The sequence below is a fragment of the Mustela putorius genome, unplaced genomic scaffold, assembly GCF_011764305.1.
Source record: "Mustela putorius furo isolate JIRA1106 unplaced genomic scaffold, ASM1176430v1.1 tig00003845_pilon_pilon_pilon, whole genome shotgun sequence".
Lineage (NCBI taxonomy): Eukaryota > Metazoa > Chordata > Mammalia > Carnivora > Mustelidae > Mustela > Mustela putorius.
Window position 1 is genome coordinate 12,426,640 of NW_025421998.1, and position 15,049 is coordinate 12,441,688.

At 58.3% G+C, this 15,049-nt stretch overlaps 1 protein-coding gene across 9 annotated transcripts in view; it reads left to right on the plus strand.

Moving 5' to 3' along the window:
• The window catches only part of TNS3 (tensin 3), a 200,718-nt gene that overhangs the window by 133,872 nt on the left and 51,797 nt on the right, over positions 1–15,049 (plus strand). For all 9 annotated transcript variants that reach the window (XM_045089576.1, XM_013059615.2, XM_045089573.1 and 6 more), the window contains 2 exons: positions 5,994–7,247; positions 14,620–14,792. In XM_045089576.1, the coding sequence (XP_044945511.1) occupies positions 5,994–7,247; positions 14,620–14,792 (1,427 nt within the window). The remainder of the gene's footprint in view (positions 1–5,993; positions 7,248–14,619; positions 14,793–15,049) is intronic.

Consider the following 15,049-nt stretch of genomic DNA (forward strand, 5'->3'; position numbering starts at 1 on the left):
CAGGGCTTTCTGTCCCCAGACTCCTACCACAGCCAGAATAGGGCACATACCTGTGCCGAGTGCCCTGGTGCCCCTCGGTGCCTTCCCTCTCTGCCCCAGAAGGTCAGGCAGGAGCAGGCCGTGTGCCTGACAGCGCCTGGAGGTGGATGCAGGGAGGGGGTCCTTTTCTCTCCTTCCCTGGGAACCCTGCACGGGGCCGGTGGGGACATGGCAAGGAGGCAGTTGGTTTGGCTGTGTGGCCTGAGTGTGTCACTTGGAGGGGAGCTGGAGAGCACCATGTACCCCCAGCGGGAGGCAGCCCCAGCCATCGGCTGTTGTCCCCAGCCAGGGGCTGCCATCCCCAGCCAGGGGCATCAGGGAAGGGAGGGAGCCTTCCCTTTCTCAGGGGCTCCTGCCCCCAGGGGCTGTGGGCGCCGTGGGAGGGAACGTGTCTCACAGTCTGCCTGGGTGCCCGCCGCTCTGCAGCCTGCAAAGGGGACACGGAACTGTCACTGCCAACCCAGCAGCCATGGCACAGGGGACTCAGCGGACGGGGAGCCAGGTCAGGAGCTAGGGAGGGAAGCATGGGGTGAGGAGGGAGTGCCGTGTCTGTGGGGGAAATTGCACAGAAAACATCCAGGCGAATTCCTTTCCTAAATTAAATTGCTCATTTCACCGAGGCAGCTGGTCTGCTGTAGGATTCCAGTGTCTTCAAGGAATGGCAGGCATGGACTTGGGGAGGGGACCGAGGTCAGGGTGCGTCCCAGATGCCCTACAGGCTCTCTGAGCCTCTGTTCGCATCTGCAAAACAGGTTTTCCGGTTCCTGCTTCACAGCTTTGGGGGCGTCACAGGAGCCCCGCACATCGGGCCTGTGTCTTCAGAATGTCCCATATTTGCTGGAGGACATCTCTGCATCTCTTTCCTTCTGCGGACACAGCCTCCCCCAGCAGCAGCCAGCCCTGGACACGTGCCTGCTGGCATGGAAGACTCAAAGGGAGGACCCTGTTAGCTCTTCTGAGATGAGAACCAGCTTTGTAAGGGAACCTGACGGGACAGTAGAGGGCGAGGCTCATAGTCAGTACACGGGAGACAGAGGAGGGTCCAGGGAGCCCAAGCAACCGTCACATTTGTTCTGTTAGAACGGATGTCCGTTGGAAGCAGGGCCGCATGTGGCGGAACCAATTATTACAAGTCAGTTCTACGCTTTTTTGGCCTCAGAAGGGGCTGGTGCCTGGAAGGAGGCAGAGTGGGTCCCTTTGGCTGGTTTTTGACAGGCCTGTGCGCACAGGTGGGCGTTGCCTGATCTGTGCGGAGCCAGGATGGGAAGGCGAGTTTCCTTCTTTCTGTCCGTCTTTTGGTCTCCCCCATTTTCTTGCAGTCTTTTCCTAGTGCTTTCAGAGGCCTGCTCCCTCCTGGCGGAACGCCCCTCTCAAGGTCAGGTGGGGGTGGGCGGGGCTGGGGCACTGCCCAGGCAGCCCCTTCCATGGTTTCTTCCTCCTTGTTCTTTTCCACTTGATAAGCTGCCCTGCTGTGTCATGCACGCCTAATCAGAGCCGTGTTTACGTTCGTTTGATTTTTAACTAGTCCCTGGCTGCGGGGAAATCATTACCAGACTACACCTTCGCCTCATTTTGAAAGGAGCCCGGGTTCTGGCTGAGAAGGGAAAGGTGACGGGGAGGGGAATGACGGGGGGGAGGGACCACTGAAAGCTCCCCTCCCAGTTCCCCAGCAGAAAGGCTGCAGGAAGAGGAAGCCCCCGGCTGCACCTTCTAGAATTCAATGTCCTCGCCCCCACTCTGACCCTACAGGGGGCCACTCTGTAGCAGCTGGGTTTGGACATGGTGCAGAGCTTGGAAGCCTGGAGCCTCCTTCCCTTGGGGGCCGTGCCCTCCCTAACCCCTCCCCCCCACTCCCCCAAACCCCCCACCCCCTGGGGTTGGTGGCAGCAGCAAGACACCAGCCACACAGGGGACCTTGAACCACAGCCGGAGTCAGGGCTGTGCCTGGGCCCTGGGGTAATACTATTCCCCTTTCTTTTCCAGACCCCTGCCACCCCAAGGGGCCCTCTGCCATCACTAAACAGGAGTGTCCCTAAGGATTGAGCCAAGCTCCTGGGGGGCTGCGAATGGGGTGGGGGCGGGCTGCTGATAGTTTCCGGGGTAGGGTTCTGCAGGCAGCTGTGTGGGGCCCTGGTTGCATTGTTGACTTCGGGTGTCGGAATCATGGCAGCTGCGCTGGGCAGGTGAGCGGGTCCCTACCCAGGTGCTGCAGCCCCGTTCCCGCCTATGGTGCAGGTGGGAAAGACCCCGCTTGCTAGGAAGCCTCTGCTGGGTGGGTCTGAGGGGAGGGAGGCGGGGCAGTGGGCGGGTCTGAGGGGAGGGGAGGCGGAACAGTGGGCGTGTCTGAGGGAGGAGGCGGGGCAGTGGGCGGGTCTGAGCGAGGGAAAGCACTACTGTTGGGAGGATGGTGGGGGGACTTGAGTGGCAGAGATACCTTGCCATTGTTTAGCACCCCATGCGTGCCCCCCTCTTTGCCGCACCCCTGTGCCAAGGCCTGGCGACCTTTGGGCGACCCGGGGGCATATCTGGTCCCTCTGCCTGCCAGTGGGCCAGCTGTACCTTTTTTTTTTTTTAAGATTTTCCTTATTTATTTGAGAGAGAAAGCATGAGAGGGGAGAGGTCAGACAGAGAAGCAGATTCCCCGCCGAGCAAGGAGCCCAATGTGGGACTCTATCCCAAGACTCCAGGATCATGACCTGAGCTGAAGGCAGTTGCCCAACCAACTGAGCCCCCCAGGCGCCCCGGGCCAGCTGTACCTTCACTGCGTGTGCGTGCTTTGGCGTGTTGGAGCCTTGGTGTGGGCGACCTCGGTGCCCCTGCAGCCTTGCTCTGTCTCTGCAGACCAGCCAGCTGGTCTCATGGTGGGGGTGGTTGCCGCTTGCAGGAGAGTGGGGGCCCTGGGGCTGTGGACACGCCTGCCTTCATGCTGTGTGGCTGTGGGTTTGTTTGGGCTGGTTGGTTTTCAGTTCTTTTGCCCACTGAGGTAGAGGAATCTTCTAGAACAGTTCCTCAGTCTTCCCTGTGTGTGAACGTGCTAGAACATTGGCTTTCTTGGTTATTTGTTGCCCACTGGGTACCGGAGTCTGTTCCCTTATTTTAGGGATGCCACAGGTTCCCAAACCCCCAGCCCAGCCAGAGGCCGTGTTCTTGTGGGGGATGCAAATGGTCCTTAACACATGCTCAAAGCTGCAGTGTCTGAGTGTGGGTGTGTGGCAGACGGAACACCTCCCTGAGAAAGGATGGTCAGGGAGGCCCGGCAGAGGAGGGGAGGGAGTGAGCCAGGACAGAGAGCAATGGAGGCAGAGAACAGCAAGAGCAAAGGCCCTGGGGCAGGTGCAGGTGTGCACCTGCTGAGGTCTGGAAGGAGCAGGATCAGGCGGGAAATGAGGTCCTGAGGGAGTGTTGGGCTCCATCCACCAGGGACAGAGCTCTCCTCAGGGATACAGCCCGCTGGCCACCTGTACACCCGTTATCTCTTTCCTCTAACCGCACTAAGAGGTGGGATTAATCACTCCACTTCATAAGAAACCAGGGGCTGGAGCCATCTCAGTGCCAGCTGAGGGCACAGAGCGTAAATGCAGAATGGGAACGCGGGTGTCGCATTCTTCCCACTGGAAAACCAGTCCTGTTCCTTCTTGCAAGAGTACAGAGTGGGGGCCAGAGGCCCCTTCCCTTGCCCCATGGCTGAGACATTCCCACTCCCTGAGATCACAAGTGGGTGCGTCTCTGGGCACATCCCATGCCTTTGGGAGAGTCTGAGCTCCTACAGAGGGACCTGCAGGCCCGGGCGGGTCTGTCTTGGGGCGTCAGGGATGCGGGTCCTGTTCCTTTCCTCTAGCTGTAATGTGCGTCCTGTAATCTGTGTGCATTGGGGGCAGTTCAGGGAGGGCCTACGCTGGTGATGGTTTGCGTCCCATCCCTGTGCTGCCCATGGGGTGGCCCCCAGGCCCCTTTCACAACCCCAGGAGCTGAGGATCCCTTGTCCTGAGCGTTGGGCCTTGCGTGGGGCTGGTGTTGGGTATGCAGTAATGGTGTTGCTGTAACACGTTTGTTATTCTCTTGACAAGGCTCCTGCTGGTAAAGATAATGATAGGGGTACTCACGACTCCCCAGGCAAGGGGGTTTCCTACCCTTGACCACGTCATGTAGACTCTTCTTCGTGGGTCTGGCCAAGGGGTTCTGACTCAGAGTGATTAATGGTACTTTTGCCCAGTGTCCATTGTCAATTAGAAGAACTTCTGTACCTCTCTTTGCTGGCTTCCTTTTTAAAGTCATGGTGTCTGCATTTAAGTGGGATTTGGGGAGCAGGATGTGGATGTCACAGACGCACAGCTGTGGCATGAGATCCGTGTCTAGAACTCTGGCTGTGCCTCAGCCCCTCACCCACTGGCCTGGACTGCTCTGACCCCTTTGTCTCTGTCATGGGGTGGGGAGTGGTGTGGATGAGAGCCACCCCTGGCCTTGCACTCTGCCAACAGAGGGAAGGCGCATGCTCGGCAGGTCTTATGGAAGATCCTTTCCTGGCCCCCAAGGGTCTTCCACAGAACGCGTGTCGGGCCTGGAAAGCCCCTCCCCTGGGAGCCATGGAATTCGGGATCTCAGCGGGGTCCTTTCCGCTGGGTCCCAGGGTCCAAGCGGCCTGAGTTCTGGTCCCGCCTCCACCTCCCAGCAGTTGCCTGACCTCGGCTAGTGGCCAGTTCCTGCGGAGCTTCAGCTCTGTACTCGGGAGGAAGGAACGAGTTAGTTCATCCTGCAGTAATCCGGGCGAGCTGGCGTCTGCCCTCGAGCAGGTGCTCCGGAATGCAGCCAGGGCTCCTCGTCCATCGCCCTGGGACCCTGAGTCGGAGTGCAGCCCCCGCCCTTGAGCTCTACCACGCGGTGTCTTCATGGGATCTTCTGGGTCCTCCCCCTCCCCGCTCTGCTGTGGCTGCGGGTCGGTGTGTTCGCACACTGCCTTCGTCCTGCTTCTCCCAGGCCCATCAGGAAGAAAGCCCAAGATCACACGTACTATCCACACAAGAACCCGTGATACCCTACAGGTCTCAGTCCTGTCTCGTCATCCCAGCATTTCCAAAACTGCTGGGAGCTGCTCACTATGCCAGGGTACCCTGCATGCCAGGGCCGGGACCCCGGGTCTGGGGCTGGTTCCTCCGGGGACCTGGTTGCTGCGGATCCACTGTGGCTCCCCGGTGACCAGAGAGTGTGGACACCACCCTGGACAGCCCCCTCATCGTGCTCTGCCAGCCATGTCCCTGGGGGAGACCAGAGGAGGTCCTGGGCCCCAGGCTCTCCCCAGCTGCCCAGCAGCAGGTGGAGGCCAGGGTTGGAAGTAGTAAAAGAGGAAGAGAGCCGCACTCTTCCCGCCTCTGCCGTGGCCCTGCTTATTTCCCAACTGTCCTGGCGGGCGGAGACTAGTGCAGAAGATCTGCTTCCTGTCTCCTGAGTCCTGCTGTGCCTTTGCTGGACCTTCTCTGTGGAGGGATGCTGTGCTATTGGGAAGTCTGCAGATGAGTTCTGCCTCTCTGTCTCCCCATGAGGTTCAGGGCCCCCACACCCTGTATCCTGCTTCTGCATTCCCAGGAGCTTAGGAGCTCAGCTGTACCCAACATGTAGACTAATGATGACATTAGACATTAACTCTGAGCCCTCGGGACAAAATGACTCCTTAGTGCAGAGATTCCAGAAGGTTCTCTAAGTGATGGCTCTCTTTCCACAAAAAGGTAGAAAGAAAGGGTTCTGGGTCCCAAAGCTGTTGGACTCTTTGAGTTGCTTTTGCTAATGCTCGTGTTGCCGGGGTGTGGGTAGACTTTGGGGGCCCCAAGGAGTTCTCGCCCCCATTATGGTGAGGTGTCTGTCAGGAGTTCATTTGTTCGGGAAGATGGACACATGCATCTCGGGGGCCCAAGCTCCTTTTCCAGCTGTGACTTACCACCTGTCTCCCATTTCCTCCCTAGTGCCGCACACGCAGGGCCCCGTCGATGGCAGTCTTTATGCCAAGGTGAGGAAGAAGAGTGCCTCGGATCCTGGCGTCCCAGGCGGGTCTCCAGGCGTCCCCACCGCCAGCAGCCCGGACCACGGCGACCACACTCTGTCCGTCAGCAGTGACTCTGGCCACTCCACCGCCTCCGTCAGGACTGACAGGACCGAGGAGCCCCTTGCTGTGGGGTCCAGGCGGGGCCTGAGCCCCCAGGAGAAGGCCGAGCTGGACCAGCTGCTCAGTGGCTTTGGCCTGGAGGATTCCGGAAGTCCCATCAAGGATATGACGGATGCCCCCAGCAAGTACAGCGGGACACGCCACGTTGTGCCTGCTCAGGTGCACGTGAACGGAGACGCCACACTCAAGGACCGGGAGACGGACATCCTGGACGACGAGATGCCCGGCCATGACCTGCACAGCGTGGACAGCATCGGTACCCTGTCCTCCTCGGAGGGCCACCCGTCAGCCCACCTGGGCCCCTTTGCCTGCCACCAAAGCAGCCAGAACTCCCTCCTGTCGGAAGGGTTTGGCAGCAACCCTGGTGAGGACGCCCATGGCAGCCTTGCCCCTGACCTGAGCCTCAGCGTGGACCCCCTGTACGAGCGGGACCGGGCGTTCGGGACCCGAGAGTGCAAGCAGCCACCACCAGTGCTCCGGAGGCCCTCAGTGTCCGCCCAGACTCAGGCCTACGGACAGAGTGGCTACTCCACGCAGACCTGGGTGCGCCAGCAGCAGATGGTGGCTGCCCACCAGTACAGCTTCGCACCCGACGCCGAGGCCAGGCTTGTGGGCCGCGGCCCGGAGGACGGCCCTGGCCTGGTGCAATCCCAGCCCAGGGTTCCAGTCACCCCCACTCGGGGGGCAGGCAGCAGAATGGCCATCCAGAGGAGCCTGGGCCCCGGGCCCCAGGTCCCTGATGCACAGCGGCCCCCTCCCGGCAGAGCATTCAAGCCCAGATTTCCAGATGTCAGAGTCGTGAATGGGACTGGACCGGAGCCGAGCGCGGACCCGTCCCCGGGCTCACCCACCCTGGACATCGACCAGTCCATTGAGCAGCTCAACAGGCTCATCTTGGAGCTGGACCCTACTTTCGAGCCCATCCCCACCCACATGAACACACTGGGCAGCCAGGTCAATGGCCCCCTGCCCCCTGACAGCGGGGGAGGTGTGCTGCGGGCAAGCGGCCTGCAGGACATAGGAGAGGGCCCGGGCAGGGCCTCTGTGCGGCAAGGTGAGTGGGAGTCCCATGGGATGCACACTTGTCTGCGTCTGTGTCTTATGGGACGGGGCCTGCAAAGGAGTGCTGGGCTCGTCCCTGGGTCCGGGGGAGGGCCACAGAAAGGATGGGGGACCCTGGGCACAGCCTTGTGTGGATGGGTCAGCAGGTATGCACCTCGCTGGCCTTGCAGGAGTGGGGGGCTGCTTATGGGTCTGGTAGGCCCGAGAGGGCAGGAGACTTGGGCATGGGGAAGGATGGTGGGGATGAGGGGATCTGGGCCCAGCAGGGCCTCAATACAGAGGGGCACAGTCCCTAACCAACTAGTTTTGAGTCCTGTCATGTTCCAGGTTTGGCAACGCAGGAATCCTGTGCTGAGCCTCCATGGGGAGGCCAGGGCTGCTCCGCTGAGCTGAGCCACATGTGTCCAAGCCAGGAGGGCTGGCGAGTCTGAAAGGCACCATGCGGTCCCAGCATGGTGGCCGTCACCTGACACGTCACCTGACATGTGCATCGTGTCTGTGTCTGTGTTCCTGAGGCTTGGCCCCACCGACATGTGTCTCATCTGAGCCACCTTGAGTCTTGCTCAGACAGGAAAGGGGTGGGCAAGTTCCAAGGTGCTGTACCTTCCAGCGAGACCCTGCCTGGTCTGCCTTGTGCCTCAGATGCAATTCTCCTGTAGCAAATACTTGGGTGCAGGGACCTCAGCATCCGTAGGCAAGTAGAATCCCTCACTCTTTGTAGAATGTGGACTGATCCTAAGAAAGACCACGAGTTACCTAGTGTTAGGATGTTGGGAATGGCATTCCCCACAGCCACTCTTGGAGACGGCTGCATGTCCTGACGGCTTAGCACTGGCCGCACACACACTGTGGGTCTGGTTACTTCTGGGAGGAAGATGGTATGTGAAAGCTGAGCATTTCCTGAGAAAGTCGACTCGATGTCAGCACTGTATTAATGGTGGTGGTGTTGATAACGACGATGGAGGTGATGATGGTGGTGATGATGGTGGAGATGATGGTGATGGTGATGACAATGATGGCCGTGATGATGATGATGATGGTGGTGATGATGGTGATGGTGACGATGATGGTGATGGTGATGATGATGGTGATGATGGTGATGGTGACGATGATGATGATGGTGATGATGATGGTGATGATGGTGATGGTGATGATGGTGGTGGTGGTGGTGATGGTGGTGACAATGATGGCCGTGATGATGATGATGATGCTGGTGATGATGGTGATGGTGACGATGATGATGATGGTGATGGTGATGATGGTGGTGGTGGTGGTGATGGTGTGACAATGATGGCCGTGATGATGGTGATGGTGATGGTGATGATGGTGGTGGTGATGGTGATGGTGGTGGTGATAGTGGTGGTGACCACTGGTGTGATAATGGTGTTGATGATGGTAGCCAGGATGGTAGGCACTTGTAAGTAAGTACCTGTGCTGTCCCAGGCATCATGCTTGAGCTTCTCGGAGTCACCCATGATCTCTGCGTCTACCATGGCATGTAACCAGAACTTCCATCTGTCTGACTGTGCGTCCTGTGGCTGAGCCCTTATTCCACTAACCTCTGACTCTGCCACCAGCCAGAAAGCCTCTTTGTGTCCTGGCACACAGTGATGTTTGTCAGTAGAGGGGTGTGGTGCTGGCAGGAAGGCGATGACTCTCCAAGGACCCATGTTGCTTTGCTGAATTCAGGAGGCTCGTCACAGGACAGTGTAGGGAGCCTGCCCCTGCCCGTAAGACAGGAGAGAGTCCTGCTGGAAAGCTCTCACCTCGTGAAAGGGGGTGAGGTGGGAGAGTGGGTTTTGGGGTGTTTTACTCCCTCTGTGCCTCTGTGGCTCTCTTGCTCTGGTTGACGCCCTGGGTGTGTGCGCCCCTCTGTGCGCCCCTCCCTGCAGCCCAGCACGTAGGTAGGTTTCTCGGGTCACATTCTTCAGGTGGAGGAAACTCTGCCTGATGATGCCCAGGTAGCAAAAGAAAGGACTGTGAAAGGTATGGTCCCACAGATGGCAGGAAGCCAGTTCTGTTTTCCCATCTCTCAAGGGCTCCTTGCTTCATGTTGCCAAATATTTTGTCCGTGTTGACTCGACCTGAGCCCACAATGACAGGATGCATCCACCGTGTTAATACTGAGTCAGGGAACCTGTTCATACCGAGGGGAATTCAGAGCAATGAGAAGGAGCAGCTTTTATTTTAAGCAGGCTCCCCGCCCAGCACAGAGCCCATGGTGGGGCTTGAACTCATGACCCTGAGATCAAGACCTGCACCAAGCTCAAGAGTCAGACCCTTCCCAGACTGAGTCACCTGGGTGCCCTGAGAAGTAGCAACGTTGAATCATCTATCCTGGAAAGCCCACCCATCAACGTTAGATGTTAAACACCAAACAGAGGGATCCAGTGTGAGAACATGAGGGTACGTGGGCACTCAGAAAGCAGCCTGATGTCATTGCCCTGCACACCTTGTTTTCCATGCAGCAGACATGCACAGACGTGCAACAACCCAAGGTCATGTTAACACTAGGACGGCTGCCTCTGAGCAAGTCAGCAAGGCAAGGGGGTGCATCCATGGCAATTTTCTAAAGCCCTAAGTTCGGTGACTTGTGCAGTTCAAGGTCCCCATTAGCAGTCAGTCCTGTCTCTCAGCCTTGGCCCCTGGCTGCTCTGATCTGCCTTCCGACCCTGGATTTGCCTGTGCTGGGCATTTTGTTTAATGGACGTGTACGGCATGTGTCTGATTTCTTTCACTGAGTGTCCGCTTTCCCACGCTCGTCCAGGCGGTAGCGTGTGTGAGAGCGTTCTTCCTCTGTGAGGCTGCCTTGTATCCATGGGGTGATCGGACAGTGTGTATACCGCTCACCTGAGCACAGATCCCGTCGCTTCGCGCTTTGGCCGTTGAGAATAGCGCCGCCGTGAACATCTGTGTGCAAGTACCACCCTGAATGTTTCCAGTCTTTTTTTTTTTTTTTTTAAGATTTTATTTGAGGCAGAGGGAGAAGGAGAGAGAGCTCGAGAAGAGAAGAGGGAGGGCAGGGGGCAAGGGAGAAGCAGGCTCCCTGTGAGTGTGGAGCCTGACATGGGACTCGATCCTAGGACCCTGGGATCATGACCTAAGCTGAAGTTAGGCGCTTAACCAACTCAGCCCCCCAGGTGCCCCTGAATGTTTTCAGTGCTTGAGTGGAACTGCTGAGCCACATGGCCCTTCTTTGTTTAACTTGTCAAGGGACCACCCCTTCCGATGTTGAAAAGTTCGCTCTGGAGAACCCCCTGGCCTCTGACGTGGGTGGCTTGTTTCCCGAAGCTCTGGCGTGGATGTACTAAGAACTAGTGGGTCCACACGGATGCGATCCCCTAATGGCTATGTGCACCGTCACTTACAGACAGCTGTCATTTACTTAACCCCTGGGTAAGGCTGGTAAGGTCTTTTGTGTCTGGATAGAGAGGTCACAACCTCTCCAGCAGGGGCAGCTGGCCAAGGCACTGGCCTGCACCTCCCTGTCCCGAGGGTGGTCCTGAAGTGTACAGCTCCGACGACCATCCTGTGTCCCCCTAAGGTTGCTGATGCCTGGGGGGCTCCGTGGGTGAAGCATCTACCTTCAGCTCAGGTCATGATCCCAGGGTCCTGAGGTGGAGCCCCGCGTTGGGCTCCCTGCTCAGCCTGGAGTCTGCTGCTTCCTCTGCCACTCCTCCCATTCCTGTTCTCTTTCTCTCTGACAAATAAATAAATCTTAAAAAAAAAAAAAAGCTACGGTTGCTGAAAGACACATGTTTGAGGAGCAGGCCAGCGAGACCTAGTGCTTTGGGGAGGGGACAAATCATTCAAAGGGAGAATATATTCAAAGAGGCAGAAGGGACCCAAAGCCAGGCACCAGACTCTGGTTTTGGTATTTTCAGTGAGTCGGGTGAGGAATTTGCCTTTTGGTCGCTGTGTGGCTTCGTACATTTTGCTTGAGGTCCTGTCTGATTTGGAGTGAATGGTGGGAGGAGGATGGCTAACATTTCTCATACTGGAAGGAAGGCCTTCTAGCTTTTGGGACACATCCTTTCCATTTTAAGTGCACCTATTGGGAAGAAATGTGACCTAACCAAGGGGTTCGGTGTTGCCCAGTGGAAAGGATTTTCAGTTTTGCAATCCAAAAGACAGGCTTGCCTTCTTTGGCCCCCTGGCCTCGTAGTGCCAGTGGCAGCCCATTTCCACGGGCTCCCCTGGTGTGGGGATGGGGCTGCGGAGGGTGGCCAGAGACCCAGAAAGAGAGGTCTCTGCTTCTGGAGGCTGCTTCTGCTACAGTCTTGAGTGTTGGCCAGTGCTGGGAATTTCTAACAAACGCCTTCTAGCTCTTCGCTGATATACCCTGCAGGTGGCAGGGACGGACAATCCCTGTGGCAGCTTAGGGAGAATAAGGCTCCTGGAGCCATTCTGGGGACATTCATTGTTGCGCGGAGCGGTTCCTTTGACCTCGCCCACCCTCTCTTGAGAAGATGCACGTGTCTAGTTGAGGGAGCTGGATTGGGGAGGCCTCCCATGACCACAGCCGTGGGGCAGGCTTTGGCTGCTGTTTGTCCTCACTTCTAGGAATGCAAGGGAGTTTCCAGAACCCAGTGTGCTTGCCTGTATGACCCAGCACTTCATTCTTCTGAGGTTGTCTGGAGGTAAATAAATGGCTCTGGGCACTTCACATTCTAGGGGCCCAGATCCATCACAAAGGGCGTGTTCTTGGAGGTTTCCATTTACTTTCTGGGGCCGCAGATGGCCCCCTGGGCTACAGAGAGAAGTTACCTGGGAGCATTACCAGATGCGGAGACAGAGTCTGCCTGCAGAGGGCCGGCGTGGGTTGACCTGGGCTGCGATGGGGGCATCAGAATGATTTTAAATGCCCCCCACCTTTGGAACGTCTCGGCATCCCCAGTGGAGACCTGCCTCTGTGCTCGGCGGCGTGGTCATGAGTCAGGGGCACCAGGAAGTTGTTAGAAAAATGCCAGGCTCTGGGCCACACTCCCGTGGGTTCTGCCTTCCCAGGGAAGGGGTGAGGTCTGCGCACCAGGAATTTTAATGCGATTCTAATGTGCAGCCAAGTTTGAGAATGGCTGTTTTGTATTTATGGCTCTGCCTGGGCATGCGCTCCGCCCACCTGGAGGGCTGACCCCGCCCACCCAGAGGGCTGACCCCGCCCGCCCGGAAGGCTGACCCCGCCCACCCGGAAGGCTGACCCCGCCCACCCGGAGGGCTGGTACAAACCTTTTCCAACCCTGTTGTGGAATTTGGAAGCTGGAGGGATGTCAAGTGCTGAGGATCAGGGTGGTGAGGCCTGGTCTGGGCTTGATTTCGACAGGGCAGAGGAGGGGCCGGGACCCCACCTTGTGAGTTCTCAAGTCCTTCACCTGTGGACAAGATCAGACAGTCACCTCCAGAGGTCTGAATCGCCCGGTTGGAGTGTAAGGAAGATACAAAGGGGTATCTTTGTATCTTCCTTACACTTACCGAAGATCGGTGTATTTACGAACAGGTGCAGACTTGTCAAGGGGCTTCTGGGTTTTTTGTCGTTGTTGTTGTTTAATCCAGGTTTTTATTGAGTAATCTGAGCCAGTCCCCTCCTGCCGCTCCGTCGACTCCGTGGCAGTTGGCGACCACATTGCTGATCTCCCAGGTCAGGCTGAATTCAGTCCTGCTGCGAAGCGCTTTGTGGGCACCCCATGGTCTTGGCCTGAATCCTGGGCTTCCCTTGGGGGCTCAGCGGGGGAGTCCGGGTACCCGGGAATTTCCCTGCCCTGGGGGCCTCACCACACCTTCTGGTGACAGTGGCTGTAAGTCGCATCCATCAAAGACTGGGGCTGAGACGCCTTCTGTCCTGGGGCTGATCACGGATCACAGCCGCGCTCCGTCCCTGCGTATCTGCTGAATGACCGAATGAGCCAGTCTTCCAGCCCCTGCACCCCACAGGAATCTGAGCCTCCTGGACCCTGGCCAAGGCCAAGCTGACACAGGGTTTGCGGCTCAGCGGGGGGGTGTCTGTCCTGTCCTTGACCCCAGCACCACCCCCTCCCTGGGAATGAAGTGGATTTGCAAAAATGAGACATGCTGGTGTTTGAGAATAGCCTTGAGAGGGTCTCCCAGGGATACCTACCCAGCTTTAAGCCTGAGGGGGGGCACCCAGAGGCCCAGGGTATGTGGTGTCCGGTGGCAGGAGGAAAAGAGACCAAAGTGAAGATGTGAACTTCCAGCCGAGGGGCCGCTGGGTCACGGTGGGACATCCGGTGGGACAGGCTCACGGCACTCGTCAGAGGAAGAGCTGTGCCCAGGCCAACCCTCTGGTGACCAGGACTGCGGGTGGATGAGTGGGTCCCCAGGGATTTTGTGGGCTCTGTGGTCCCGGGTTGCTGTGTTTGCTGCATTGATTGCAGCATCCTCTGTGACTGAGGGGCTGGTGAGGTCCCCGTGTCCTGGCTGCCGGCTGGGAAGAGGAGCGCTTGGGAAGAGCGGGGCGGGGGGTGTCTAAACAGGAGTGTGGGGCTGGGGCTGTGCGGGGGCAGAGATGGGACGGAGGCGTCCAGGGTTTAGCATCTGGGACCTGGTGCTCGCAGGAGGTCCCCCAAGGGAGCCCGGGGCTTGTTGCCCCTTCTCCCCATGGTCCTTCTCAGAAGGGACCCCCGCTGCGGGGAGGGCTGAGCGCACCCTCCGGTTCCCGTGGTGCTGCTTTAGCTTGAGTCTGTCCCGCCTGCCTCTGGTCTCCTGCTCCCCTTTCCCCGGGTGTGGCTTCTTCATGGAAAAGGAGAAACATGGGCTCGGGCAGGTGGATGTCGCCGATTCTTCAATACAGTTCGGAAAAGAGGTTTGAGGGGTTTTGCTGTTGAGCTCCAGTGATGTCCGGCATCTTGTTTTTCTGGTTGTGAAAGCGATACGGTCAGCGTGCAGACCGCAGCGTAGCGGCCACCAAGAATCCTCTGTGCACGGTCCAGGACGGGGGACGGGCTCCATCCCGGCCTCACGGGCTCTCCCTCATGCTTCCACAGCGCTGGATTGTGCGAGGCAGCGGGGAGCAGAGGCACAGAGACCCCTTCTGGGAATGATGCTGGGAGAAGCGGGAAATGAACAAAAGTGGGTTCCCATAGTGACAGTCTGGGACAGCACGCTTGGCAACGGAAGCCAGAGAGCAGAGGACACCCGGGGGATGATTCCGTTTCTAGGAAACGTCCCAAACCGGGAAGACCAGAGGTCGCCAGGGGCAGGGGGAGGGGAATGGGCAGTGGGAGCTGAAAAGGTTCTGGAACTAGGAAAAGTAAGTGTCAGTTTGGGGAATTGTAGTCAGCTTTTAGTTAAGGACTCTGTCCTCCGCTGTGGGAAAAGCACCTGCAGTCTACGTGTGTGTCTCTTGTCAGGCTCCTCGGGGGACGAGCCGCTGGGCGGAAGATTCCGGAAGCTGAGCCTCGGGCAGTATGACAACGATGCTGGGGGGCAGCCAACCTTCTCCAGATGCGGATGGGGGAAGACCCCCGGTGCAGACCAGGCCACAGGTCTGGCGTCTTTCCTCTCTCCAGCAGATGCCAAGGAGGTAGGCACCATCCCCAGGCCCCTTCCCTGACTGGGGTCCTGTTGCCACCCCGCCTCCCTCCCATCTCGCAGGTGGGGTTTCTCCCAGAAAGGCAGGGGTGTGGTTGGGAGAGCCCAGGTGTGCAGCCCTGCCCCCAGAAGGCACCGCATGGCCACCGTGGGCTCTGCTGGATCTCATCGCTCAGACTGCACAGTGGGGGGAGGCGGGAACATGCGGGGGCTTCGAGGGTGCACGGTGGTGGCCAAGGAGGACATGGA